Here is a 26,956-nt window from a genome sequence, read left to right on the forward strand (position 1 = left end):
ATGCATATCAACCCCCTGACCATTGCCTTTTCCATGTCTCACAAACAATACTGGAGGCACCAATATCCAGTAGCTGAGGGCTGTTACTTCCTATAAAACCCCGGACCTTCGGGCCTGCAGGACTGGCTGGCAAAGGTGGTATGGTCTAGTTACCAGAATAAGGTATAATAGGATGGAAGACTTGTACTTCATTCTCAGATCTTGAGCATATCCATAAATTGGATTTAAACAGACATAAGATTTATGGATTAAAGTTCTTCATCAAAAGATATTACTCATCCAGCCTCCTATTTTAAGTCTCAGGTTTAGGTTAGGAGATTAAGTTCACCACATAAAAATAGAACGCTAGAGGTGCTGCTCAACTCTTTTACCACTGTCACAAATGCAGAATTAACAAGTGCAGGAAAACTGCTATCCCAGTTCAAGGAGCAGGACCTACAGTGCTGGCTGCTCAGTTTGTTATCTACTTACTAACAGGAAAAGAACACCCAACCCTCAGACATTTCTGGAAAATTTTCGTGAAAGCTTGCCTTTCTTTGCTGTGGAATTGCTAAGACTTACTGACAGTGAGCTGGTTCTGCAACAGCAGCATTAATTCAGCCAACAGAAGATTTTTCCATTGAATGCGTTGGTTCAGAAACTATCGGCAATTACTGCTAAGAGCCTTTAGGTAAGCTGAAGGAACACAGCATGAGAATGTATTCAGTACATTTTTACACAGAATCAGGAGATTTGCTCTTTGTTAAATCAACATTTTTAAGAAGCATGTACTAGAAGACATGAGAAACAAGCATGAAAAGTAACCTTTTAAGATGATAAATAAACAAGTACAGGTTTGCCAACCAAGTTGCTGAAAACAGTAATTTATTTTCACATTTAAAAGACAAACATGAATAATATTTAAAGTACATTTACAAATATATACAAATATTAAAAATCTTATCATTTGGAAATAACTGGCAAAGTATTTTTCTAGTCAAGATACAGTACTTTTTCTTTAAGTTGGAAAAGGTATCACCTCAGTTCAAGGAAAACCTGCAGTTTCTGAATGAAGAAATGAAGAGCAACAATTTACGGTTCCCATAAGGTAAACCATCAGAGAAAATGGTACTATGAACTTTCACATTTTAAAATTAAGGCAAAGCCTTGAAAAAAGAAAAATCATAGAATTCACTCACTTCAATTGACATTCTCACTAGAAATGTTTTTAAAAGACTTTTGAACAAGAGTAAACATTTAAATAAAACACAGTTTACCCTTCTGGCATTCAAGAATTGCTAGGGTTACACCTGGAAGGTTACTTGCTAAAATTTTTTTTTTTTTGTTCAATATTACTGTGGGGTGTTTTGAAGACTGGAACACAATAGACAAATTGTCAGGACAATATTTAAAATGTTATTAGAATCCGTATCCAGAATTTTATTTTAAATTTAGATATTAGTAAGGCTTTTTTAAATGGATATTTATGATGATTCCTAGGAATTTGACCATGACTAAATAGTACAGAGGAATAATAAAATTAAACCTTTTTTAAAAATATAGAATAGCAGAAAGCATGTTTTTCCTTGATTTTCTTTGTGGAAAAGTTCATACCCTAAAAAGACTTTTATGGGACACCTGAGTATCTGTACTGGGATGGATGGATGGATGGATCACAATCGCCGTAGATTCTGTTTGCTTTTCTTAGTCCCAGGAAGCGGCCCTAGCTTAGAGCTGGGTTTCACTGGTTTGCCACTCATACAGTCACTGGAGCTGTGGTAGCTGCACATGCACTTTGTGCAAAAGTCAAAGCTACAGCTTTCACGATTACACGTCGCTCTTTGTAGATAGGAGTCATACTTTGCAGGTGAGCCACAGCGATGGCAGACTTTAAGGCTTTCAGTGTTTTTCAAGGTCTTGGCAGCCTGTTGGAAAAAGCATATAAAGAAAATCATGAGTGGAGGGTAAACACACCCCAAATATTCCCTGATGTTATCCAAGTGCCACAAAACATTTAACTTCTCCTACTCCTACTTAAGCCTAATTCTGGTTGTACCAAATTCTGATGGAGATTGAACAGGAATAATTGGTCTATAACTGTGAGTACTTTGGACTGGAACAGAGGTAGCCAATTTAAAATTCTTTAAATTTGAAATTTAAGGGACAGACAGACTAAATGTACAGCTGAACTTTCAGATTCCTAATGGTACAAAGTGCCATATAGTAGTATGAGAGCAGCTTGATCATACTTTCCAGTGTGATTATATCTTCTTCTCTCATTGTACCAATTTGCAGACTTTGGAGCTTGAGTGTAAAAACTTTTTCTAGTTAAGAAAATACATTGCTCATTAACAAACAATGACCTTCAATAAACATTTTAAAAAGTCTTATAAGACCTTTGCAACGCAGACCTGCACTTACACGTGGAAAAACAAAAGCTTCAGAAAAACAACAAGGTAAAGGGAAGCTTACACTGTCAGCAGTTGTTAACAACTCCAAATGTGTGGCACTTAATAAATATGAAGTTAGAAAAAGACATTTCAATGTCAGATAATTAGTTGAAAAATAAGCATAGAATGGGCAGAATTATTCATTCATCCCATTTAAAGAAAAAAAAACCTAACTACTTAGTCTTTACCTTTAATAAAAAAAAATTAATTGCCAATCAGTGTTGAAGCAAAATTGATAGTTTTTGTGCGAATGCTAGGTGGAAAACATGATTCATTATAAACCCATGGAAACTAAGAGGAAATTACTAAACATTTTCATGTCTTATCCAAGCCAAAATTTAAGCCAAATGAACCCCACTAAGCCATTTTGAGGATACCTAGGCACCTGGGAGGGGCGGAAAAAAAGATGTAGGACATCTCAGTGTATGTACCAATATTCTCCACTTCGTTTCTGATGTCATCTTAAAATATGCTCAACAAGCAAAGTCTGGCAGCCATACGAGTAGGAGTTACAAGCACTTCAAATTGGAGACACTACTTTTAGAAATACTCTTCACAAGCTGATCGTGGGCCAGACAACATATGAGAAATTAAAGATGAATGGAAATCACCAGTTACCTCAGAAAACTCCATGAGCCTGCTGTGATTCTTAGATGCTTTGGATCTGGTGCCTTTTTTACTCAAGTTTTTTGGTGGGGTTGCTTTCTGAATGGAAGCTAAAGCTGCTCGGTAGACAACAAAGTCCCTTGTTGCTGCATGTTCTGGTGCCTTAGCGCCATTCTAATGAAAGAAAAACAAGAATAAAGTTTGAGAAGAGACTTATCAGATACTGACTTTTGGTTTAATAGAAGTCTACAACTTATTTTTGATCTGTCCTCCTGGCTAGAAGGTTTCCTATAATAAAGTGTCATACCAAGTAGTATGTTAATTTTACCTTAGCTTGCTTGGTTGCTACTGTTATAAATGTGCAGAATAGTCCACTAGTTCAGACCATCAAAACCAACCATCTTCTATTACATAATGCAATTGACTTTCGTATTAACATAATTATTTAGGTAGAGCATGTAACCTAGTCACAGCAATGTTTTAAAGAACAAAGTAATACTTGTAATTCTTTACAGTGAACAGGGATACTTTTTCAGAGAGAAAACTTCAAGCAAACCCCTCCCACACTAATTTTTTAAGTTTGCAGTTCAGGTTAAGAAAAAGCATACAATGCCAGGGAGGAAATCAAACTTTATGGGATGAATGTTCACTGGTGTCCAACTACTTCATCCCAACAGGCTAGCACCATAAAATACTACCCAAAATTCAAGCTAGTTGACCACCTTATTCTGTGGCAGACTCTAAGCCTTGTTTAATTGTCTCTCAAGGAATAAAAACACCCTGAACATTTTAAAAGAGTCCTTCCTTGGTAAAGTGCAATGCTAGCGTGGTTGGATCTTGTATTTTTTTTTTTTCGTGGGACAAATAGGCACTAGGAGTAGCTGATAATGCAAAAAGCCTTTCAGTTTTCTGAGGCCAACATGTCGCACTTCAGAGACTGTTGCTAGAAAGTATAAGCAGAGAACCTGCATGGCACAGGCAGCTGAGTGGTTTCTCTGTGTGCCTTCCTCTGTGCACAGACATGCGGAAGCTCCTAAGAACATCTACATCTCTTCTTGGGTACCCTGCTCAGTCATCCTTCCTTGGGCTCCAGAGTCTATGCACTACCAGTGGAGTGACTAGCAACACCCGAGACCAGGCATCTTAACAGGACACACTGAGACACTTCAGAGACAAAGTCTTCTATCTAACAAACTCTTCTGTGATCTCTTAAGGCTGGAAGGAGTCCTGAAATAGCAGAAAGACACTGCTGGTTTAGGCTTGACATATCCTACAAGTGTCCTACAAACTTACAGAAAGGTTTTTCACAGCTTTATTATACATTTGGAAAATCCATTTGTCTTCTTGTAGAATCTTCTGCCATGTTGTGCTGACTTTGGCAAAACTGTAATGACAATACAAACATATCAGTTACCTCCTAGGAAAGGAAAAAACTATTTTTTAAGAGTAGGAATAACTATGTAATCTTTTTCTTTCATGGAGAAGATGGAATATATTCACAGTAGTAGTCTTTAATTTACCTTCTAGGGAAAAGACACATTGTCCATATTTGGCTTATCCATGGCTTACATCAACAGTTCGTGTTTCAATATATTAATATATAATACTAACCATTGTCTTTGTCAATGTCACAAGCCCCATATCTAAAACATTCTTAAACCATCTGATTAGGTTGTTTACTTTCCCAATGAAATACAACAAGATTGATATACTTACTTTACTAAATCCATCTCACTGAGATGCCTTAAGATATTTGCTAATATATGCTTCAGGTTCTTTTGGAAGAGTTCGGCAAGAATGTCTATTTTGTCTAATCCCATTTTCTTTCCAATTAGGTTACAAAGTTCAACCTTTCCCCTGAGAACAATTTTGTCCACTACAGCCCAAGACTTGAGATTTCTTTTACCACTTTTTTTCAAAGTTGAGCAAATCATTTCTTCGTAATGGATTACTGGCAACAAAGTCTTCTTTGAAAACTGTGCTTGGTTTTGGTTCTTGAGACAATGCTTTGGTGTGCCACAGAGATTCCCAGCCAAAGGTATACTATCATCATGTTCTATTGCATCAGCGTATTGGCTACTTAACATAGAGGAATAACCACTGTCCTCATTAAATTTGCTGTTTTCCAGTGCCTCCATTTCATAGATACCTTCATCAAGCGTCTGGGTTACTTGTTTATTTTCTTTATTATGTACAGGTCTTCCTTCATCTTCAAGTTCTAGATTTCTGGTGGCCGCATGGTTTGAGTCACTAAGAAGTATTTTCTGATGGTCTTCAGCACAGCTTTTACAAAAGCCTTCCTCATAATTCAAGGAGCAGGATTCTTCCAGTCTTGTTTTCTCCACAGCAGACTTCAATGGTGCAAACCCAGCAGGAAGAGACGTACAATCAAAATCGCGTTTCATTTTGAAAGAGTGGTTAAGGTTTGATTCAATTATTTTGTTTGTATCCTGCAAGAAACAACAAGGACAGTATTACAACACAGCATAAACTGCATCACAGATTCTTTTTCTTATAAAGAACCAACCACACCTTTCTTCTGCATTACACATTTTAAGCTTTTATCTAACTCACCCTCCAGGGTCTAAAACACAGACAACTGGCAGAACTGAGAATCTGATCAGCCACACATTAAATCTATGAGATCTTCTCAAAATTTGAGCTTTCTGCTGCATATAACTGGGGCTAGAGAACCGACTAGATGATTTACTTCGTTACTGTTCCACCAGTACAGATTACTTTTAGAGACACCGATGTCTCCACTTCCTACCCTAATACTCAGGACACTTGCGGTCCCTTCTAGGGACACCAGTGGCAGAGGGTCCATGCGTGACAGCAGGCCCGTGCAGGGCTATAGCCAGGTCGGAGCAGCCTGAAGTTTGCATCCAAGGGCAGAGGCAATGCTGCTGATGCAGGCAGATATCTGGCATTTTTAGAGAGGGAGGGGGCCAAGTGGCACAGGAAAAACATGAGTGCTCACATGCATGTGTAAATTACAATGCATGTATAAATTACAATGGAAAGCAGCGACCCTTAAACAATCGTCAAAGTGAAATACAGCGTACTTACAAGTATGATTTTTAAGAGGGTGGAGGGTCAATAGATATTATAGGGAAACCGGGTGCTTTTTGCCCTGTTGCCTTCCCCTCCCCCCGAAGTGTGGTGCTATCTATATTAACAATTGCGGGGGGATGGGCGAGGGCTGAAGGGAAGAAGGAAGCCATCTCTGTGGAAGTGTTAAATCTAGAGGGAAAATAATTTTCAACATGCTTTGTAATCCATATGAAAAGTAAGTTCCCCCATTTGAGCAGGCATTTTAAAGGATTTAAGCGCTTCCAGCCGTTTTAGAAAAAACACATTAGGAAAACGTGTTTCGTGAACGATTCAATAAAAAAAAAAAAAAAAAAAAAAAGAGTCCCTTCTTCGTCCCTACGTTTGGTGGAAGAAAGGAGCAAATAGGCTTATGGCTTTGTACAGTGTGAGCGAACCGGGGGGGAAAGGCGAGCCCTCCCTAAGCCTCCTTCCCCTCTTCCCCCCTCGCTTGCGCGGCGCGAGCGAGCAGGGGAGCTTTTGGGCTGAAACCTTGCAGAACTGGGTAACATGTGTGTGTTCCCCCCTCCTCCTCGTTCTTTGGGGCGCCCAGGCCGGCCCCGACCCCCCACCGGAGCGGGCTCAGCCGCGGGCCCCCCGGGCGCTGTCAGGCTGCTCCCGCCCGGCGCCCAAAGATGGCCCGGGCGGGCGGCAGGTAGACCGGCCGCCGGACCCACCGTACCCCGCGGCCCTGGACCCCGCGCTTTCGTGGGGATGGGTCTCCGCTTTCCCCCCGTTTTGTGGGATTCTCCCCTAAAATGGTGGCGGCGGGGCGGGCAGGAGCGCGGTGGGGGGATGCCCCCCTCCGGCGGCGTGGCCCGGCGGGCGGGAGACAGCGCGGCGCGGCGCCTCCCCGCCCGCCGCTGCCCGCCGGCGGGAGCTGGGCTCCCCACCCGGCCTCGGACCCGGACCCGGTCCCGCTAGTACGGGATGGGCCCCACACGCGGCTCGGTGGCGGGACCGGGGCGCTCCGCGGCCGGCCATGCGCCGCCGTCCCGTCCGGTCCCATCCCATCCCGCCGGCGGGATGGCTGCGGGACGGCTGCGGGACGAGGCTGGGGAGGGCGGCGAGGCCGCCGGGCATCCCCGTCCCCGGTCTGCCCGCCACCCCTCGCAGCACCGCCAGCGCCCGCAGCACCACCACCGCGTACGCCGGTAGCCCCCAGAGCCCTCACCATAGCCCCGGTCACAGAGCCCTCGCCACGGCGTCCCACCGTCCCCAGGCACAGAGACCTCGCCACGGAGACCTCGCCGCGGAGTCCCGAACGGTCCCCCAGCCACGGAGCCCTCGCCGCGGAGCCCCGCTGCCCCGAACGAGCCTTGCCGCGGAGCCCCGTCCCCGGCACCCGCCCGCGCTTACCTGCAGGGCCGCGTCCCGCAGACCGTGAGTGCGCTGCCGCCCGCGCCGGCTACTTTTAAATTAAAACTTTGAATTTGGTATCCAAAACCGCGCCGGCCAATGGGGCGCCGCCGGGGTAAGGGGATGCGGCCAATGGGAGGCGGGCGGAAGGCGGGGGACCAATCCTGAGGGGCGGTGGGCGGCGCCGGCCCGGCTCAGCATTTTCCCTCCTCGGCCGGCAAAAGGAGGGAGGCGAGTGGCGGGGAGGTGGCGCGCGCGCGCTCGGCGCGGGGTGGGGCCGGGCTGGGGCCGGGCTGGGGGGCGGAGCGCGGGAGACCCGGGCGCGGGGCGTCTCCCGCCTCTTCCTCCTCTTCCTCCCTCCTTCCCTCTTTCCCTCTCCTCCTCCGGCAGCCGGACGGGCTCGCGGCGCTCTCCCGCACCCACGGGCGACTTCTGCGCCCCGGGGGAGGCGGGGCGGGGGTTGACACAGACGTGTAAGCGCCCGCCGAGGACGGATGCGCCCGGGGCGGTGACATCGACCACAGCGCGCAAAGCTCCTGCCCCGGGGAAAGATTTGGGCTCTTACACCTGGGTTCTTCCCCCGTGGAAGAATTGTATTTGTTTGGCAGCATAACCAGCGTTATTCGCAGCTGTCCGGGCGGGGAGATGAGGTGCTGGGGGAGGAGTGGCACTGGGAGCTACGCGGCGTGGACACCAGTGAGAAGACAATCCTCACAGCCCAGGAAGGTCGCGTTTGTAGCGCGACAATTAATATTCCTCGTTGCTGTTATACCAGTCATAGCTGTTGTATTTATTCATACAGTGACAGTTCAGATTCCTACTTCAGTGACACCGTTTCTGAATATTGTAAGTAGTGCATTCCAGCTTCACGTGGTTGGAATCAAACAGGAGTGACCTCCCAGTAGGTTTGGTTTTGATTGTTTTGGGGTTTTTTATATACTTTTTGTTAGAATCACTCACTACTCATGCCCATGCTTTACAGATACTGACTTCTACGTGAAGCCATGTATCGGTATCTTATTAATGTTTTAAAGCCAACAACACCGTTGGAGGGAATCAGTTGAAGTCTCTGCATCAACTCAAACAGATGCTGTGTCATCATTAATATGGTGCATCTATATTTAACTTGCGTTAAAATGAATATGGAGCAAGAAAGGGACTTCAAGTCTCCACACAGCAATGCTTGCCACGACAGGCCAAGAAGGCACAACTCAGGGTAGCAAAGTCCACCTTGTATGATGCTGTCAGATGCCAGTTTTGGGATACCTCTGTCAACCTCCTGCCAGAACCACGTGATACCTGGGATTTCTCACACCGATCAGAGGCAACAACACATCTAGTGTCTGTTCAGGAGCCAGGCAAGAAGAGGGAGGCTGCGAGCCAGGCATGAGACCTAGGTCTCACTAACAGGAAATATGTGTGCCTCACCTTATGCATATGGGCATTCCTGCATCTCCAGTTAATGTACGCATCTTTAATGAAAAGATTTGGAACTTAATCATAGTTACCACGCAGTATTTCCTAGAAAATAAAGCTGATAAAGGTAATAAATGATTCTATAAGTTTTTCTGACATGCATTGGTTCAAACTGCAGTCTCAAATGTAACACAAGATGGTAATAAACATATAACAATCAGTTGATTTTTTTTATACAGAATGTTTAAATAATGCATTTCTATAAGCTATCTCTAGCAAACTTTCTTCCATTTCTCATTTCTTACACTAATTTTAATTACAAGTCTGCAAGTATATTCCTGATAACATTTTCCTTAGGTTCCAATTTCTTATTTACTGGTATTTACATTTCAAATACATTCTGTGTGTGTATACACACATGCATAGATACAATGCATGATGTGATACTGTGGCATGGAAGGTGCAGGTTTTGTATTGCTGTATGTATTTGGCATTGTAAATGTAGTCTAAAATAAATTTAACTTAAAAGTCTTCTTTACCCACAGATATAAACACAGGCACATGTATCAGTAGGTAAGAAAGGCAAACGTTTTAATTTGATTTCACAGATCAAATGTTTTAAGATGCTGTTAAATAAATAGACAAAACCAGTAAGATGCCGTTCATACCACATAACGTTTAGGAAATCAATAAACTGGAGAGTCAATTAAAAAAATAAAGGATAAACTGGACTGAAGCCACATGGAGACTGAAATATCAGACAAACAATATTGTAATGATTCTATTCACTTTTGACTCAAGAACAGAAACATCCTTTTCAAAACCAATTCATATAACTTGGCAGTTGGCTTCCACCACTTTTTTTTTTTTTGAACGAGGGATATTCCTTAACATTTTTTTTTGTTTATTAATAAGGGCCGGAAGGCCATGATAATATGAAGGATACATATTTCGACTCCCTCTCCCATGCCATGTATAAGTGATTAACAAATATACAGATTAGTATTGGGGTCATTTATTTATCACTTTCTTCCAATCACTCAAACAAAATAGGATTTTTTTGTTCTCTCAGGTAAGCTATTTGACACTGTCCTGATGTTTAAACTATTGTTTAAATGAAAACTGGAATTAGAAATACCTCATTTTTTGATGCGTACCTTTCGAGAGTGGTGTGTCGGTATCTTCTCGGCGGAGAAAGGTAAAAATCGCAGTTACTTCTGGCCCAGTCAAATTTATTTTTTAAAGGGACTGCTGCAGCAATAATGTCTCATATGAAGGTAATAAAGTCTTTTACTCAGCAAGTAAGAAAACTGTTTATCAGTCATGAGGAAACAAGTTGTGGTGTCTTTCATGATCTGAAAAGCAGTTGCATTTTCTGGGTGGTGCTCCAAGAAGCTCCTTTGCAGACAAATGTCTGCATCTGTTGTATTGGGCTGACAAAGGGCAACGTTCAGGATAGATTCTCTTTTTCACTTTCTGAAATAATTTCCATTAAAGATTCATAATCAGCATATTCTCTCAGAGTTTGTATCATTTCATCTAGCATTTCTTCCCCTAGCATGAAAGACTCAATATGATGCACTGATCTGCTTATCCTGTGGTCAGTAATCCGGTCCTGTGGAAAGTTGTATGTTCGGATCTTCTCCGATCTTCCTTTTGTGCCAACCTATGAAAAAAGAAGAATCAGTTTATCATCATCATATTTTTTATAAATAGCATGAAATATTGATTAAGCATCTGAAGCAAAAGCTTTCTCTTCCTCCCATGATTATCCAAAATGTTTTATAGTTAAGTTGTATAGTGCTTAGACCAGTTCAGCAGTTGCAGTAATTGTTCTCAAACATGTAGAAGAATTATTTTACTGTATCTTTTTCTAAAACTGTTCCGGTTCTTCATGTTCCGATCCAGTTTCTTTCACTAAATCTCTAGAATTTACATACTACTGAAATTTTAAGTCTGGCTTATAGATGACCTTTATTGCTCAAGTAGACTGTAATTTTTTTGCCTCATATAAGTCCTTCCTGGGCTCCTTTTCCTCTATATTTCCATTTACTATTTGCAGTTCAACACAGGAGTTACCCTAAGAACACATGCTTTTACAGAATTATATCTTTACTAACTGAAACTTACTTGAATCTTTCGAACACTGTTTCTCTTTTTGGTTTCTTCTTCCAGTTTGGCATTGTAGAGTTTAGCAGATAACATTTGCATAGCCTTCTCTTTGTTTCTAATTTGAGATCTTTCTTGCTGACATTCAGACACGATCCCTGCCAAAAATATCATGACATTTGACACTTAACGGTAAGGCATACTAAAAGGGTTTTGGCAATTTCTAGAAGTCTAGGCTTATTAATGTCTAACAATACAGTTTGGGAGAGAAGTGCAGGCTGAGTTTTACAGGTGCTTTAAGCCATAAAACAAGAAATTTAATTCGATATGTTGGACAACAGGCAGATAAGGAAATAGAAGATACGTGATGTAATCTGAGTTACAGAATACAACTTTAATACTTGTAATTTTTGGCCACAGTTCCAGGAAATTTAGGATTTAAGGAGCAGTAAAATACACAAGATAGTGAGTATACAGAATATGATCAGAATATAAAAAAATGGGCACTATTTTCTTTTAAAAAAAAGGTGTGGTCTCTTCCCCCAAAACATACGAGTCAAATTAAGATGAGAAGTGAACAGATTAAGAAAGAGGAGAAGAAATACAGGAATAAGACAGCACAAGCTAAGTTGTTACTTGGATTTACTTTAAGTAACTCTGGTAATTTGACATTATGCTTTTATAAGATTACATAGTATTACTTTATGAAAGACTTGTTTACAAACTTTTTGGGTCAAAATAAAGGTTTATAAACCTAAGAGTTAGGATGAGAGAAATAGAAGAAGTAACAGGACAATTGTAAAGGAAGAGAACCCAGAGGAATGAAGAAGGGAATGGTGGGATAGGAAAAAGTCAAGAGATAAGGTGAAATACAGACACCCTATGAATGATCTGCAGTGCATAACCACAAAAAAACTTGCAATACATTTTAAGATTTCTATAACTAACACTAATAACTGCCTTCAGCAAAACCTAAGATCATTTGCTGATTTTAGTTTGTGTGGGGTTTTTTTTCCCAAACATGCAGGCAATCCAAAACTTTTTGAATCTGGAGTACCTTTTTGTCACCATACCTTGAACTGAATTCTATCCTCTCTACTATTTACCTTCTGCTTTACTGAGGTGATGCAACAAGTGCAGAATGGATTAATGTCTTCAATAAACATGAAGAAATGGGTGGCAAAAATCTGCGTACGTGAAGATACTTGGGATTACCTGAGGCCGTAAAGCCTGACTAATGTTTGTGGTAGAGAAGAGGAAAAGTTAAAAAGCAATGAAAGTCAAGACAGCTGTTGTGGATTGCTCAAAGGGAAGTAAAAAGCTTAGGAATGGCAATAAAAAGAAAAGATATGATAGCTAAAATCAGGTAGCATTTGAAAGCGTATCTCACATCCCTCCTGCATTTCCTAACCTGAGCCCTGGGGCTGGGCCTGCTAATTATATGTGTAATCTACGGGAAAGGAGCCAGCAGACAAAAAGAAGCTGGCATCATGAGTAGACTCTGCAATTAAAAGCAACATTTTCATATGGAAATAGAGCAATCTCTCTTTCAGAGACTAGTCAAGAAAAGGCAAATCATCAGATTTTAACCTACTCAGTTTTTCAGTTTCTTTTCCATTATTTGAAAGCTTAAACATAACTTTTTAATAGAAACTGATCTGGATGCTTTTAGAGTGTCATGATTAATGGCAAAATGGATAGCTCACCTACTGAAGGCAGTAGTACTCGTTATTACAAAGTGGAGTGGGCATAAGATGGTGCATTTACAGTACCATGAACACACATGAAAACTATATGAAAACTGCTCTACTGTTGCCCAGGGTTGAAAATAAAACCATTGTTTCAAACGACATTCTGACAGCAATATAGATCTTGTACTAAGGAATAAATGAAGTACCTGTTGGAATATGAACTATCCGTACAGCACTGTCTGTGGTATTGACATGTTGGCCTCCAGCTCCACTAGCTCGCTTTGTTTCGATCCGTAGATCTTTCGGATTAATTTGCAGCTTCATCTGTCATGGGAGACAGAAGAAAAAAAAAAAAGAATGTATTCATGTTATTTCTTTCTAGATAGATGTCAAATATGCATAGTTGGTTTATTTTATATGGCACATTCAGGCAAGATCAAACTTTTTAAAGTTTATGAACGGTATCTCACATCCTCTTATGAACATATTAACAAATCCTTGCAGCCAGATTGGAACGCGACATGATAGAAGCCAGGAAATCAGACAAATAGTAGCTTAAGGCATAACCATCCCTTAACACTAATCTTCTTCTTCTGAAAGCTCTGCACCTTCTTCCAGCAAAGCTAACCAATATTTGGACTTTACCAGATGGGTTTTTAGATAAAATGGAACATATTCCCTTGATTGGCTCTGGAATGGGGCGACAGTCTCTGGGAGGAAGGAGAGAGACAACTTCGGGAGAGAATAGGAAGGATAACATCTTTGACAATTTGCGAGGTCAACGTGAAACAAAGATCAAAACAAAGCTTTAATTCTTAGTCAGTTTTTTTAACCAAGCAAATATGGCGAGAATGAATTATCACCCATACACTTTGGAAGGGGAAAGTGAGGACACTACAAAAATGGAGAAGAGAAGGTGCTAAAAGAAATCTCTATGGGCTCTGTAAACTAATTCAGCCTGTTGTTACTTTGTAAAAAACCTAAAGTTTTCCACAAAACATGCAAGACACAGTCACAGTGAATTTTCAGGTTACAGTGAAGTAAACTGCCAGTGACTTTCTTGAGAATAGGATTATGAGGAAATCCAGAAATCCTTTATTGCACACATCTAGACAAAAATAAAAATAAACCAATAAATATGACTTAGGTTAAAACTAAGATTAAAAAAAAATCATTAAGAGAGAATAACAACAGAGACAGAAAACATTTGGGTATCAACAATACAGCATGTAAAAACATTGCTCATGGTAAAGTCTGTTATACTAGAAGATAAATATTACCTCAGTGGGTTGGGGTAATATTGCAACAGTCATTGTGCTGGTGTGAATGCGTCCTTGTTTTTCTGTCTTTGGCACCCGCTGAACACGATGCACTCCTCCTTCAAATTTCATGTACTTGTAAGCCTCAAGACCTGCTATACTGGCAACTGCGTGTCTTAGACCACCTTAAATATAGAAGAAAAACATCTGTAAAGCTGTAAGAAAAACTGCTGGTACTATGCTATTTCAGTGTATTTAGGCATCATTGTCATTTGTTTCTTAAAATTATGATTTTTTCCATTTAAATATTTAGGCAGAATTGCACCAAAAATGCAAGAAAAGTCTTAAAAACAAAGCCAGACATACATGCTCACACACTACCTCAAGTAAAGAACTGTCTAATTTTTATAGAGTCCAATTTTATTTTTTTATAATCATAAAAAGATTGCCTAGAAACCATGTACATACATGTACACATACAATCATAAACCACAGTAGAACTCTAACACCAGTAAGTTTATGCCACCTTCAGAAACTACATCAATTTTTTTATTGTTAGTTCAGAACCTTATCATTCAATGGGAAAAAACCTAACTCTAACTAAAGGATGAATACTATTCATACTCCTCTTCCTATCCATTCTCGTCTAGGCATCCTACCCGTGTCTCATCTTTGCTCTTTCATTTCATTGTAATCTTTTGCTCCCTTTGAGTAAGCAGAACTTCAACTCCTGCCCCTCTTACGAATACATCCAGCAAAACATTTGACAGCAATATCCTAAAACCTAGCATTGAACAGCTTGGAACTTGCAAGTAAAACCCAGTACAATTATGGTTTCACAACAGAAAGAGTTTGTTGCAATACTAGTTTCTAGCATTCTTGGTCTTCCTTGTTTGCTACTGTGCAAAGCCTTCAGTCACGCTGGTATAACTGTTTGAAGGATCAGAGAAGTGATGGCACTATAAATGATTGTGTTCCCCAGGGGTCAGTACTGGGTCCAGTCCTCTTCAATATATTCATCAATGACCTGGACGAGGGGATAGAGTGCACCCTCAGCAAGTTTGCCGATGACACAAAGCTGGGGGGAGTGGCTGACACACCGGAAGGCTGTGCCGCCATACAGAGAGACCTGGACAGGTTGGAGAGTTGGGCAGAGAGGAACCTTATGAAATTCAACAAGGGCAAGTGTAGGGTGCTGCACCTGGGGAGGAGCAACCCCCTGCACCAGTACAGGTTGGGGGCTGACCTGCTGGAGAGCAGCTCAGCTGAAAGAGACCTGGAAGTCCTGGTGGACAACAGGATGACCATGAGTCAGCAATGTGCCCTTGTGGCCAAGAATTCCAAGGGCATCCTGGGGTGCATCAAGTGTGGCCAGCAGGTCGAGGGAGGTCATCCTCCCCCTCTGCTCTGCCTTGGTGAGGCCGCACCTGGAGTACTGTGTCCAGTTCTGGGCTCCCCGGTTCAAGAGGGACAGGGAACTGCTGGAGAGGGTGCAGCAAAGGGCTACCAAGATGATTAGGGGACTTGAACACCTCTCTTATGAAGAAAGGCTGAGGGATTTGGGTCTCTTCAGTCTGGAAAAAAGACGACTGAGGGGGGACCTTATCAATGCTCATAAATACTTAAAGGGTGGGTGTCAGGAGGATGGGGCCAGGCTCTTTTCAGTGGTGCCCAGCGACAGGACAAGAGGTAACGGGCACAAACTTGAGCATAGGAAGTTCCACCTAAACTTGAGGAGGAACTTCTTTCCTTTGAGGGTGGCAGAGCACTGGAAGAGGCTGCCCAGAGAGGTGGTGGAGTCTCCAACTCTGGAGACATTCAAAACCCGCCTGGACACGTTCCTGTGCAACCTGCTCTAGGTGATCCTGCTCTGGCAGGGGGGTTGGACTAGATGATCTCCAGAGGTCCCTTCCAACCCTACCATTCTGTGATTCTGTGAATGTAATTTTTCACCTGTTTTGGTTTTTAATCCTGCTCAGCTCCCAGATCCCATTCTCAGGACTGTGGATGGTGTGCCAAGGGAATAATTGAAGAGGAGATAGGTGGCCTTCAAAGAGCACTGCAGTTGAAGTCTTGCAACAAGAAACCACAGATGAGGAAAACAAGAGGAACACACTTCTCAGAAATACTGTTTTAGGCTGTCTCTAGACTAAGGAAATCGGCCATAGGGACAAGATATCAGCTTTTTAAGAGAGGAAAATGAAGACAACATAGAACATGAAAATGCCCTGCAGAGCATAAAAAAATCATTAGCCAGAACATAGGCCAAGTTTTTCACTTCCACAGAGAAGGTTTGCAAACGTTTTCATTCTACAGAAATTTAACATTCCCTCATAACTTTACTAAAACATATTTCTTTTTACAGTCACATTTGTGGAAAATAGCCTAAACTGCCTCTTCCTTTCTCTTTCATCTCGTTTTTGTCCTTCTGACTTCTACAAGTTTTCTTCTACTTGTACAAATCTGTACCACTTTGATTCAAATGCACTATTCAACATACCTAGTGCTTCACTGATTTAATTTATAGCCATCATCTACTATCAATTCTATGAGATAAATCAGTTATGTTTAGAATAAATATGACCATAAAGCATGTAGTTTAACAAAGAAGAGTATCTGTCAAAATCTTCAGTTTAGATCAGTAAGTTTCATTCTAACAGGTACTGTGAAATCTTTCTACTGCTATGCAAATGCTACTCAAATGAACAAAAGATTTCTTCTGTACTCTAAAAGAATCTTACATAACCTAAAATAATTAATGCAGTTGAGGAATAAAACTTATGTACTCCTTTACATATAAAAGCAAGTACTAAAAAAATCATAAGCAACCTCTGCACATGAGGAAGGAGCCAGGCTATGCCAGGAGTAAAAATAATGTGAATGTCCACAAGGCTATGGTGCTACTGAAAAGTATTAATTACGTGATAAGCAGTTCATTGCAAAAGCTAATGTTCTGTCTTTTCTCCCTCACTTCTCCCAGCATTAACATATACATACCATGGGTACAGACTGTCTGAGCTGCAGCCACACCTGTGACACGTTCAGGAGAGTTTAAGTTTGTAGCAATAACAGTGTGCCTGCGGCACCATAGTGCTTCACATGAGATGACCGAGAAACTGTTTCAAAAGACGGGTATTTTAAGTCATACTGCTTCAAATCAACTATCCTGTCAAATATAGTTACCTCTTACGAACTATATGCTTGCCCCTTTCAATTAAAATGTCCCTCTCTATCCTGAAAGCTGATGTTCACACAACAAGGGTCTGAGTTCATGCTTGTTTTTTATGTGGCGTCTTATACCCAGATTGAGACTAAGTCCCAAATCTGTGTCTCTGCCTGCCACTACAGGGCAAGAGGCAGTGGATAAATAATGACACGTGGGTTTGTGCTGTAATGTGCATACTAAATCTTGAACATGCTATTTTTGCACCATGGCATCCCTTGGGGTAGGTCAGTAAAGTTAGTCAAGAGTGGTCTGAAACCAATTCTTAATTGCAGCTTTGCAGCTCAAACATTCGCCTTGTTCACACAGGCTCACAGTCAGATTTCAGCCAAATTCTGGAGCTCTCTGAAATGAGGGAGGCTGATGTGTTAATGCAGGACCTTGCTCTTGCTCATGCAGTCCATAAAAATGAAGCATGGCTGGGATGCAACAGCTTAGTGTCACCAGCAAGCGTCCTTAACTCCATTCTTGCTCAGCACAGCTCAGACACTTTGAACCTGAGGGTTCAAACATGCCTTTCAGTGGCAGTGCCATCTATAGTGCCCCTACCTCCCAACTGATTTCTCGCTCCTCAGTTTTGACAACATGCGGTCATGCAAGTAAGATCAGAAAATACACCGCAAGAGGCTGACAAAGGCTAGGGCTGCCTTTATTTTTCTCCAAATTTACATCCTACCTTCCTAAACACTCATTTTGGTGCAGAGACAGGTGCAAAAGAGTTTAAACCAAATATATAACCATTAAAAACCTAGCGGTTTCAAAGAGAAAATACAGTTAGATATATACCAGGCTAACGTATTACTTCAATTTCTCACTTAAGGCATTGAAGAGAATGCCTCTGAAGGTGTGGGCTCCTTGTCCAAGGATTGAGCTTTCACCAAAAGGGTAGTCAAGCACAACTCCCTTTCTCTTCCAATCACAGGACCACAAGTTGAGTCAGACCCGACTTTAAACTATCCAATCACTGAGAGTTTTTAAGCCAAATCAGCGTATTGATCCAATTAGCACTGTGGCCTCAAAATTGCTGGAGCTGAGAGAGAAGGAACACACAGCTGGCAGCTGGATGGAAGGTGGGACAGCCCTTGTTCAAGCTGACTGTGAAACTGTGCTCTGAAGGTGAAGTTGTGTGCGACTGCTGGGGTTCACCCCACCTACTTCTTGCTTCAATGGGAAGAGCAACTCCCTCTAGTATATGAAATAAGGAGGACCCAGACCCTTCCCCCATTCTGTTTAAACGCAGCTAACCTGCATGATGTTTATTCCATATACTTCAAAAAAAAAAAAAGAAAAAAAAAGTTAATAGAGTTCTGTCAGCTTTGAAGGCTGAACGGGATCAGCTCCTGGCAAAGCGTTTGCCTGGTTGTGAGTGGGGACAAAGATGACTTTCCTCTTTCAGCAACGAACTCCGCTGTAACGTGAAGCTGCTTCTTGTCCCTACCTTCACTTGAACTGTGAAAACAGTTTACTTGACAAATGACCTCTTGACCATAAAAAAAAGTTTTATTAATAGTAACAAATCTAGACGGACAATAATGAATTCAAGTATCACCAAAGTAAAAAAACGTATATTAATTGAATCGACAGCAGACACTCTGGAAGGAGATTCTGATACTGTAAAAACCTGAGATCATGTTCATCAACTTGAAATGTCACCAGCTAAGAACTCTAATGAACATTATTCAAACATTTTACAGATATAGCACTTTTAAAAATCAAATTCTAGTAAAGATTTTAAAACCCCAGAAGTGTAAGTGAAATCCATAGTAAGTTAAATTGTATCTGTATATCTGAAAGGTGAAGTGTGAACACAGACAACAAATCAAGCTAGTTTGTGATGTCCAATTGCATTTCTTCCATGGGGTCTGATTTTTGAACCTTCTTTTAATCTCTCAATATATAACAGTGAATCAAAAAACTGTACTTATGCAAGATGGTCTTAGGGCACAGTAAGACCCTCATTAGAAGGGGAAAGTAGCTCACTGACATGAGAAGCTCAACTAGGAGAGCTGTGGATATTGATTGTATTTTTTTTTTCATTTCTACACAGTTGTAACAGAAAGGGTTCAAGATACTTGAAAATATCACTGAGTCCAAAATACGGCGTAAGTAACCAGAAGGAGTGTTAGAACATCTCTCAAAGCTGGCTAAAAATCTCTCTGCAATTATATTGTGTTGACTGAAAAAAAATATGAGTTTTTCTGACAGATTGCATATCCTAACATCCTAGCTTTTCTCATTTCTTCTTCAAAGTTTCACTAAAAAGAAAAAAAAATGCTGATGAAAGTATGAATACAGGTAAAGTTTCACAAGTGATCCGAGGTATGGGCAGTAAGCTGCACAAGCACCCATCTACTGATCCATACCCCCTATGATACATCCGTTACCCCCACAACAATATGTGAGTAAGCAAAATGTGCTGGCTCTACTCACAACAGCATGGGTAACAGTAAGCCTGCAGATCTGTTAACACAGACAGACACAGCAAATCCAGCCTGCTGAAGAAACGTGGCTAACAATCTATCAATCAAAACCCGAAATCCCTGCCACTGGTTGGGCATGTTTTGGGTTGCAGTTTCACAGTTGTCTTAAGGTGACTGAACCTCTTGCTGCTGGAAGGAGGGCCTGGTTTTCTCCCTGTCAGCACTAGTAGCCACACACTTCTGCCTCCACCACCCACATGAGCATTTCTCTGCTTCCGTTGTGCTGCATCACCTGAAAACTAATCGGGGGTGGGTTTTTTTAATGCTATTTTTCAGTTGGAGTGACTTGGTGATGGGACTCTGCGAAGATGCATAACGCCAAGTGCCAACGCAAAGAAGTCAGCAGCAACACAGAGACAGCAGCCTGATCTTTGCGAAACAACTTTACACACTAACTGGATTAAGCTAAAATTAACTAACATGTGCCACAGCCTCAGTTTGTTGCGTAATGCTACCAGTCCCCATCTTTACAAAGATACTGTTCCATGAGACGTGGTGAACCAACTTCACAGCTCATCACCAAAAGATCCAGTTTTTCCACCTCCTTGCATTCACCCCCCTGTTGCTGCTTATCTTTTGCTAGCTCTAAGGCTCATGAGAACTGATTTAACACATTAACTAGGCAAAAAAAAAAATACCCGTTGTAAAAAGCAAAGTCTTTGCCAGTTTTAGTGAAAGGACATCAAAACAGACACGCACAAAAAAGGTAGGACTGCTCAGAGAGACAGTGAGGCAGTAAGGGAGAAAGGAGAAACATCTCCTTTTACCGGCAACAAGCTGTTAAACTGATTACCTGTAAAACTTTCATAAATAATTAGGTCTCTTATCTCTCCTCTGAAAGTCTCAACAATTCCCCCATTTTGCTCATCCGTTAGCTGTTACAGATGGCCTACGTAAATCCTCAAATCACATTATTTCAGATTAATTCAAGACGTTTTAGATTAAAACTCAAGAACAGTTTTAATAATACTCATCTCTCTCTGCCAAGGTATTCATAATAATACACTGACTTCCAACCCGCCACCAAACCGATCTATAAACACTAGAAACATTCAGTAACTAAGTAGAACAGTGTATCCAATAAAAAGTATATGTAATCTGTATTTGTAAAAAAAAAAAAAAAGCTAAACCAACATATCTGCATCTTCTTCCACCAAGCACTTGGTTTCATTTCTACTTTTTTGAAACTAATGAAAGGCAAGTTTTATATTTTAGTAGTTTAGTATTTTAATAGTACTCCTGAAATGGAATTTCATTCTCAAATACAGAAGCTGAGGAAAATCATATTCAGACATTCAAACAATCTTCCGCTTCTAAAATTAAGTTAGTGCAAATTAGCTTCCTGTAGTCAGGAAATTCAAGTGTCATATGAATGAGCGTTTCAACTTAAATTAAAGAGTTACAAAGATTAAGTATATCCATTACTGACCTATTTCACTGGGAAAGTATTCTAATACTTCAAATTTCCACTGTTTATAGGCAGCATATCGTTGATACATATCAAATATCTCCGAGGTGAACAGCATGGCTTCCTGCCCTCCAACTCCAGCAGTTACTTCCATGACAAGATCACTCTTGTCTGTTTCTTCTGAAGGAATCAAAAGCAACGCTATCTGCGAACACAGAAACACCCAGCTAAGACTTCCCCCTCTGACGCTGCTATCCACAACTGGGACAGTATAAAATGCCAGACAAGCCTGTAATGGATCTAGGCTGTGTTTTCTCCTGCACGAACTCCTGGGATGCCCAGAGGACAAACTCCTCCTGCCTCTTGCAGGGAAGCAGCAGTGGTCGGGAAAATGGGGAAGGGAGGGATGCTGCATGGCAAGAAGGCTCCCTGTGTCTGGCTGCAGGAGCGACGTAGGTCTCTCTAAAGACATATGAAACTTCACAGAAGTTTTCACACATCAGGAGCACTGCGACTTTTGAGCACCACGGGATACACCCTGGTTCTTGCAAGACAACTGAGCATCTCTCTTCCCAGCAGGTTCCCTTTTAACCTGGTCCCAACTGCAGAGCTAATAAGGTATGGATGTTCAGGTGGACAGTCCTTCAACAACAACTCAGCTCTATTATTCATTTATTTATTTACAAAGGGAGAGACAGCCTTCTAGTCATCTGTAGAAGAAAGATACACTAGAACAAAAAAAAAACCAACTCTATCACAGTTTTGCAGGCTGGATCAAAACTCTGGATGATTTGCAAGTGCTTTTCAGTCATCTTCCTTTGCTAGCATTAGGTGATGTTTCTTTCCACAGACTTCTCCTCCTTCTTTTGGCAAAACCATAAGTATTTAACAAAAATATTTATAAAGCGACTGTTTCATTGTTGTCAAAGGAATAAAGAATGTGACAATACCAGCTTTTACTTCATCAGTAAATTAAGAATATGTAACAGTTTGTTTACATAAAGATCATTATTTTTAATGTAGCAGTCTAAAGTAGTTACATACTACTAAAATACTTTTTTCAAAACCACTGTGTATTTGATACTATACAAGCTGAATGTTTCCAATGGATAAAAAGCTGGACATCCATAAAGGTACACCCAGACAAGACAAATTATAGCACCTACTTACAAAGGTGTATTGATTCAAAGAATTTCAGATACAAGTAAGCGCTTATTTAGAGGCTGTCTCTATACCAGCTGCGTTGTTCATTTTCCTTAGATAACAGACACTAGTTGAGGAGTACAATTTGAAGGGGAGAAGAGTTGATTGTATACATCATGTTTTGATGAAGACAATTTGTCTTTGTTCATTTAAGAATGGCAAGGTAATAGAGGCTTTTAAAGGGGATCTAACCTCCTTTTTCAGTTCAGCTATCTCTTCTTCACAGGAGGCGATTTCCGTTTCTGCAAGCTTCTGGAAATCTTCATTCTCATCTGGAATATTTGAGTATGGTTAATCCTCAGACTTTTATCAGTGCCACTCTCAGAAAACCTTCTGAAAAATAACCACACGAAAAATTTACTCTACAAAAAAAACAAAAAAACCAAAACCCCACCACACAAAACCCCGAACACACTAAACCTGTCAGAAAATGAGATTAATAATACGATCTGTAACAAAGATGAATAGTACACAAAAACCCCAACAAAACAACCCAACTCAACGAAAAAAAACAACAATCACTGTGCTGGTGGTCAAACAGTGGTACAGGTTGCCCAGAGAGGTTGCAGATTCTCCATGCTTGGAAATATTCAGAACCCAACTGGACACAACCCTGAACGACCTGCTGTGGGTGACCCTGCTTGAGCAGAGGGTTGGACTGGACAATCTCCAGAGGTGCCTTCTCACTTCAGCCATTCCGTGATTCTAAGAAATTACTCGCTGTATTTGACTGCGACAGGAACATAAAAGATTTACGGAGCAGCCCCACGACTGACACTTCCTTAAAAGGACTATTACCCCGATCATTGTATGCAAAAATTTGAAGACAGCAGTGGTAATTTCATGTATTTCATGTCTGTCAATTTATTCCAGAACAGCTGCAAAACTTCTAACACATCACTAAAAACAAAGGTATAGGAGAACTTTTGCATAAGAAGAGGAACTTGTAATTTTGAAGTGTTACTTGACTGATCAACACAAATGCTTTACAATTAAGACTTGTTTTTCAGTACTACAGTTTCGATATGTTAAAATGTTCCTTTTCTTCTGGTCAATATCAGACCCCCGCCCCCTCCCCCCCCCCCCCCCCCCAAAAAAAAAAAAATTCAGCATCCTACATAGCCTCTGATCCGCACTGATTCAGCTCACTCACCCAGAAGAAAAAAATATTACCCCAAAAATGAGAAAATGGTATACACAATGAAAAAAGGGGGAACTGGGGAAGGCACAGGAACACGTAACTGCACAGTCAGCAGCAAGAGAAGAAAAAAAAGATGCTAAACTTCTTTTTTCTGTGTACAGCAAGCTTCAAGAATGCACTCAGCTGAGACAGAAGGTGTACTCTTACAGTAAAGCCACATCTTTTCAGCACTTTAACTGCATTTAGCCACTAGCACAATTTTAAATGAAGCTTTACAATTTAGGTTTAACATTGGTAAATTACCCCCCCCCAGAATCACTTCTGTAAGAAGGAAATTCTAAAGCGAGTCATGCGTAAAATTGTTTTAAACAACAAATGTGCTCTTTACCTACAGCTGAATAAGAGCACCCACGGTTGACTACCTGACTAACTGTAACTCTTTAAACATGTAAACTTGATCATCTCCAACTATCTACATTTCTTTACAATAACTGCTGATCAAGGGCTAGTCATTAAGGCTAACAGAAGGAAGGATATGAATTAAGGAATTACAAATTGATTACAATCAAATCAGCTATTCATAATGCAACAATTATACAATTAAGAAATAATCTATTTAAAAGCAGTTGAATACTTTAAAGTGCAAATGTAATATAAGTTCTAAAATAATTTAAAAATAATATATACAAATATTTTTAAGTAGGAACTACAGAGGTGCTCAAAGTTACTGACTAAGCCCTTGTAATCACTTCACTTTGCTGAAGTTCTAAACCTGGTTTTGATGGCACCTACTTCTCCAACAGGTTCTGAAAGGCGAGGAAAAAAAATCCCTCCGTTCCGTTTCATTCTGTTAGTTTGGGTCATTGATTAGTTTGTTCAGAAGAATCAGTTCTCCTTTTTCAGTATGAGGTGAGAGAGAATGAACAGAAAAAAAAGAGGCCGTTTCCTGTCAGACAGTGTTTGCCATCTCCACCGGCTGAAATAACTGAATACAGTTAAGACTCTTATTTCAGCAGTATTTAGAGAAGCAGTAAGTATTAAATGATCTGGGGAACATTTCATGATCTAGTGAATGCTTACTGATCTTAAAGTACTGTTCTTCTGCATTTTGGTTTCTGACCGCTACCAAAACAAAGTTTGATTTGGGGAAAAAAAAATAAATATTTGGTATTTGGCAACACTAAAAGCTGACAACACAGCTCAGAGTTAAATCAGAGCACGGAGGCAGCACGAAGAGCCGCTGAGGCCCACGGCTGCCAAAATGGGTGCAAGCGGGCATACCACAGCAAGAAAAAAAAAATTATAAAAAAATTTTAAAATTAAGTTTTTAATCCCTAATTAATTATCTTTATGTTATATGAAGTAGATGCTGTTACGCTGCCCTTCCTTCAGGTACCAGCGGCTCCCACGCACGTTGGACGCGCCTCTCCCACTCCCACTCCCTCCCTTCCTCCTTCCTTCTCTCCCGCCCGCGCCGACACCCACTCGTGCCCTGACCTCTGCTGCGGAGGTGTGCTCGCCTCCTTCGGCCGCGGAACCCTGAGGAACCACCCCCCCGCCCCCGCGTTCCCGCACTGCCGCGGCCGACAGGCCTTTAACCCTCCCACGCGTGTCACCGCCCTCCCGCCACCGCCACGCGCGCCCCGCACGCGCCGCCGACACCCTCACGGGTGCGCCCCGCCCCCTTGCGGCGCTCCACCAGTCGCGTCGGCGTATGCAAATCACCCCACCACCCACACACACCCCGCCAGTAGGCGCCGCGGGGCAACGCCTTCGCCCCGCCCCTCCCGGCCCAGGCCCCGCCCCTCCCCGTGTCCCAGGCTCCGCCCCCCCGCACCTTGCCGCGCCAGCTCCCGCGTGTCGCACAGCTCCCGCTCCTTGTCGCGCAGCCGCTGGATCCGCGCTGCCAGCTCCGGCCTCGCCCCGCCCTGCGCCCGCGCCTCCAGCAGGCGGTGTAAGGACGGGGCGGCGAACAGTTCGTCTAAGCCGGGGCGGGCGCTCAGCCCGCGGCGCGGCTGCGTCCCCGCCGCCCTGCCCCCGCCCGGCGCTGCGCGGGGTCTCCGCGGCGGGGGCAGCGCGGCGGCCCGGCAGCCTTGCGCCGCGCGGAGAACTCGCGAGAGTAGCCGCATGCCTGGCTGGGGCGCTTGTCCTCCACCGGCGCTGGCCGCGCCGGCCGGAAACACCTGAGCACCCTCAGCCGCCTCCCTTCCGGGTTTCCGGAAGCTGCCGAAGAGACTCGGGAGCGACCGGAAACTGTCGTGACTCCTCCGGCGGAAAGGGACGAAGGGGTTCGTCTCCCTTCGGCTAGGAGGGGCGGTGCCCGTTGGGCGGGTGCGCTGTGATTGGCTAGCGCTGGCAGGGCGGGGCAGGGGGCGTGCCCCGGGGCTCCACGCCTGTATGCAGGCCACAGTGGGGCGGCTGTCGCCGTGTGAGGGGCATTTGGGTGCGTTTTTATTTATTCTGACTAAAAGAAGCCCCCAAACCTCGCCAGGTCCTCTGTGCCACAAGTTCAAAGCAGGGCTCCCGGGGTGAGGGCCCGCGGGGGCGCTGAGGTGGGCGTGGGGGCGGTGTCGTGTCCTCCCACCCTGCGGCCAACCCCAACCGCTTGTGGGGACGGGGAGGCGGGGGGCTGGATATCCAGGTTACTCTCCTTTTTCCTCTCGCTCCAGAAGAAATTTTCAGAATTAAAACACCCTGAGGAGGAGGAAGCCCCAAATACTCGTGGAAAGATACCTCCACAGTAGAAGCAGGCGCAAAATCACGCGTTTAGAGGAAAAGAAGAAAAAAGGGCAATTGAAAGCGCGTTCACGTCAGGGATAAGTGGTGAGGCTGAGAGTACCTTTTACAAAATGCAGCATCTGAGCACAGTGTCTCACGTTAAAGTTTTAAGCTGGAATGCAGTGAAGACGCGGTCGTTTAGTAAATGGGATGTGACGGGTGTTGTGGGACGATCCTGACAAATCCCTTCTGGTATGCAGACAGGGTGGCATAGTAACCTTGTTTTACATAACATCATTAATGAGATTCTTGGCTGAACTCAAAACAGTTTGAAGAATATACTTTATTATAAAAATGTGCAACTATCCATGAAACTTTATTAGGCAGTATTTTATATTACAATCATTGGAGGAGTCAAAGTCAGGTCTTTGCTGTTCTTCTGTCCTTGTTCATGTCTAAACAGAACTACGTAAGCATACTTTACAACTAAATTCCACTGATGAAATAACAGTAAATTCCACTGGTGGAATAACAGTAGCTTCCACGTGATACATTAGTAAATTGTTATTTTCATGAATGTAATATCAAAAGCAAGAGGAAGGCTTGCACGCCTAAGTAGTTTTGGTAGTCAGAAATGAAAACTTAGAAGTCTTGTTCCATTGTGTAAATCCAAAGGCAATACGGTCAACATGAGAATTTATTATTTGGAATGTGAAACGTTAAAAGGAATGGTTGGGTAAAAACTTTTTTCTATGATTCCAAATGCACCACTTTGAATAAGGTTTATTGTCAAAATATACTGTAGCAATAATTTATAAGTAAAA

The 26,956-nt window shown here is 42.3% G+C and overlaps 2 protein-coding genes across 6 annotated transcripts; both read right to left on the bottom strand.

Annotated features, from left to right (window-relative positions):
- Positions 1–1,326: 1,326 nt before the first annotated feature.
- FBXO5 (F-box protein 5) lies at positions 1,327–10,188 on the bottom strand. Of its 4 annotated transcripts, none has more exons than XM_074580442.1 (6): positions 10,058–10,182; positions 8,913–8,956; positions 4,752–5,485; positions 4,329–4,419; positions 3,048–3,209; positions 1,327–1,904 (listed from the first exon to the last, which is right to left on the bottom strand). In XM_074580442.1, exons 2-6 carry the CDS (start codon positions 8,919–8,921, stop codon positions 1,653–1,655), a joined length of 1,248 nt encoding a protein of 415 aa, XP_074436543.1. In that variant the 5' UTR covers positions 8,922–8,956; positions 10,058–10,182; the 3' UTR covers positions 1,327–1,652. The 4 variants fall into 4 exon arrangements, with proteins under 4 accessions (XP_074436543.1, XP_074436542.1, XP_074436545.1 ...); XM_074580441.1 differs by having other exon boundaries at positions 8,913–9,018; positions 10,058–10,142; XM_074580444.1 differs by lacking the exon at positions 8,913–8,956 and having other exon boundaries at positions 10,058–10,188.
- MTRF1L (mitochondrial translation release factor 1 like) lies at positions 9,467–25,621 on the bottom strand. 2 transcript variants are annotated; one of them, XM_074580445.1, is made up of 7 exons: positions 25,252–25,621; positions 22,466–22,545; positions 21,092–21,275; positions 13,981–14,144; positions 12,907–13,024; positions 11,031–11,167; positions 9,467–10,566 (listed from the first exon to the last, which is right to left on the bottom strand). In XM_074580445.1, exons 1-7 carry the CDS (start codon positions 25,541–25,543, stop codon positions 10,351–10,353), a joined length of 1,191 nt encoding a protein of 396 aa, XP_074436546.1. In that variant the 5' UTR covers positions 25,544–25,621; the 3' UTR covers positions 9,467–10,350. The 2 variants fall into 2 exon arrangements, with proteins under 2 accessions (XP_074436546.1, XP_074436547.1); XM_074580446.1 differs by having other exon boundaries at positions 22,466–22,606; positions 25,252–25,387.
- Between the last annotated feature and the right edge of the window lie 1,335 nt (positions 25,622–26,956).

Source organism: Larus michahellis, chromosome 3 (assembly GCF_964199755.1).
Source record: "Larus michahellis chromosome 3, bLarMic1.1, whole genome shotgun sequence".
In the NCBI taxonomy this organism is placed as follows: domain Eukaryota; kingdom Metazoa; phylum Chordata; class Aves; order Charadriiformes; family Laridae; genus Larus; species Larus michahellis.

Bases quoted from the DNA above. Each gene is read 5' to 3' on its own strand.
- FBXO5 (XM_074580442.1), bottom strand. The intron at 4,420-4,751 runs GTAAGTATATCA...TTGTCATTACAG, and splicing joins AGTGAGATGGATTTAGTAAA to TTTTGCCAAAGTCAGCACAA. The intron at 1,905-3,047 runs GTAACTGGTGAT...TTTTTCCAACAG, and splicing joins GGCTCATGGAGTTTTCTGAG to GCTGCCAAGACCTTGAAAAA.
- MTRF1L (XM_074580445.1), bottom strand. From the start codon at position 25,543: ATGCGGCTACTCTCGCGAGTTCTCCGCGCGGCGCAAGGCTGCCGGGCC. The intron at 11,168-12,906 runs GTACTTCATTTA...TATTTTTGGCAG, and splicing joins GATAGTTCATATTCCAACAG to GGATCGTGTCTGAATGTCAG. The intron at 10,567-11,030 runs GTAAGTTTCAGT...CTTTTTTCATAG, and splicing joins ACAGTGTTCGAAAGATTCAA to GTTGGCACAAAAGGAAGATC.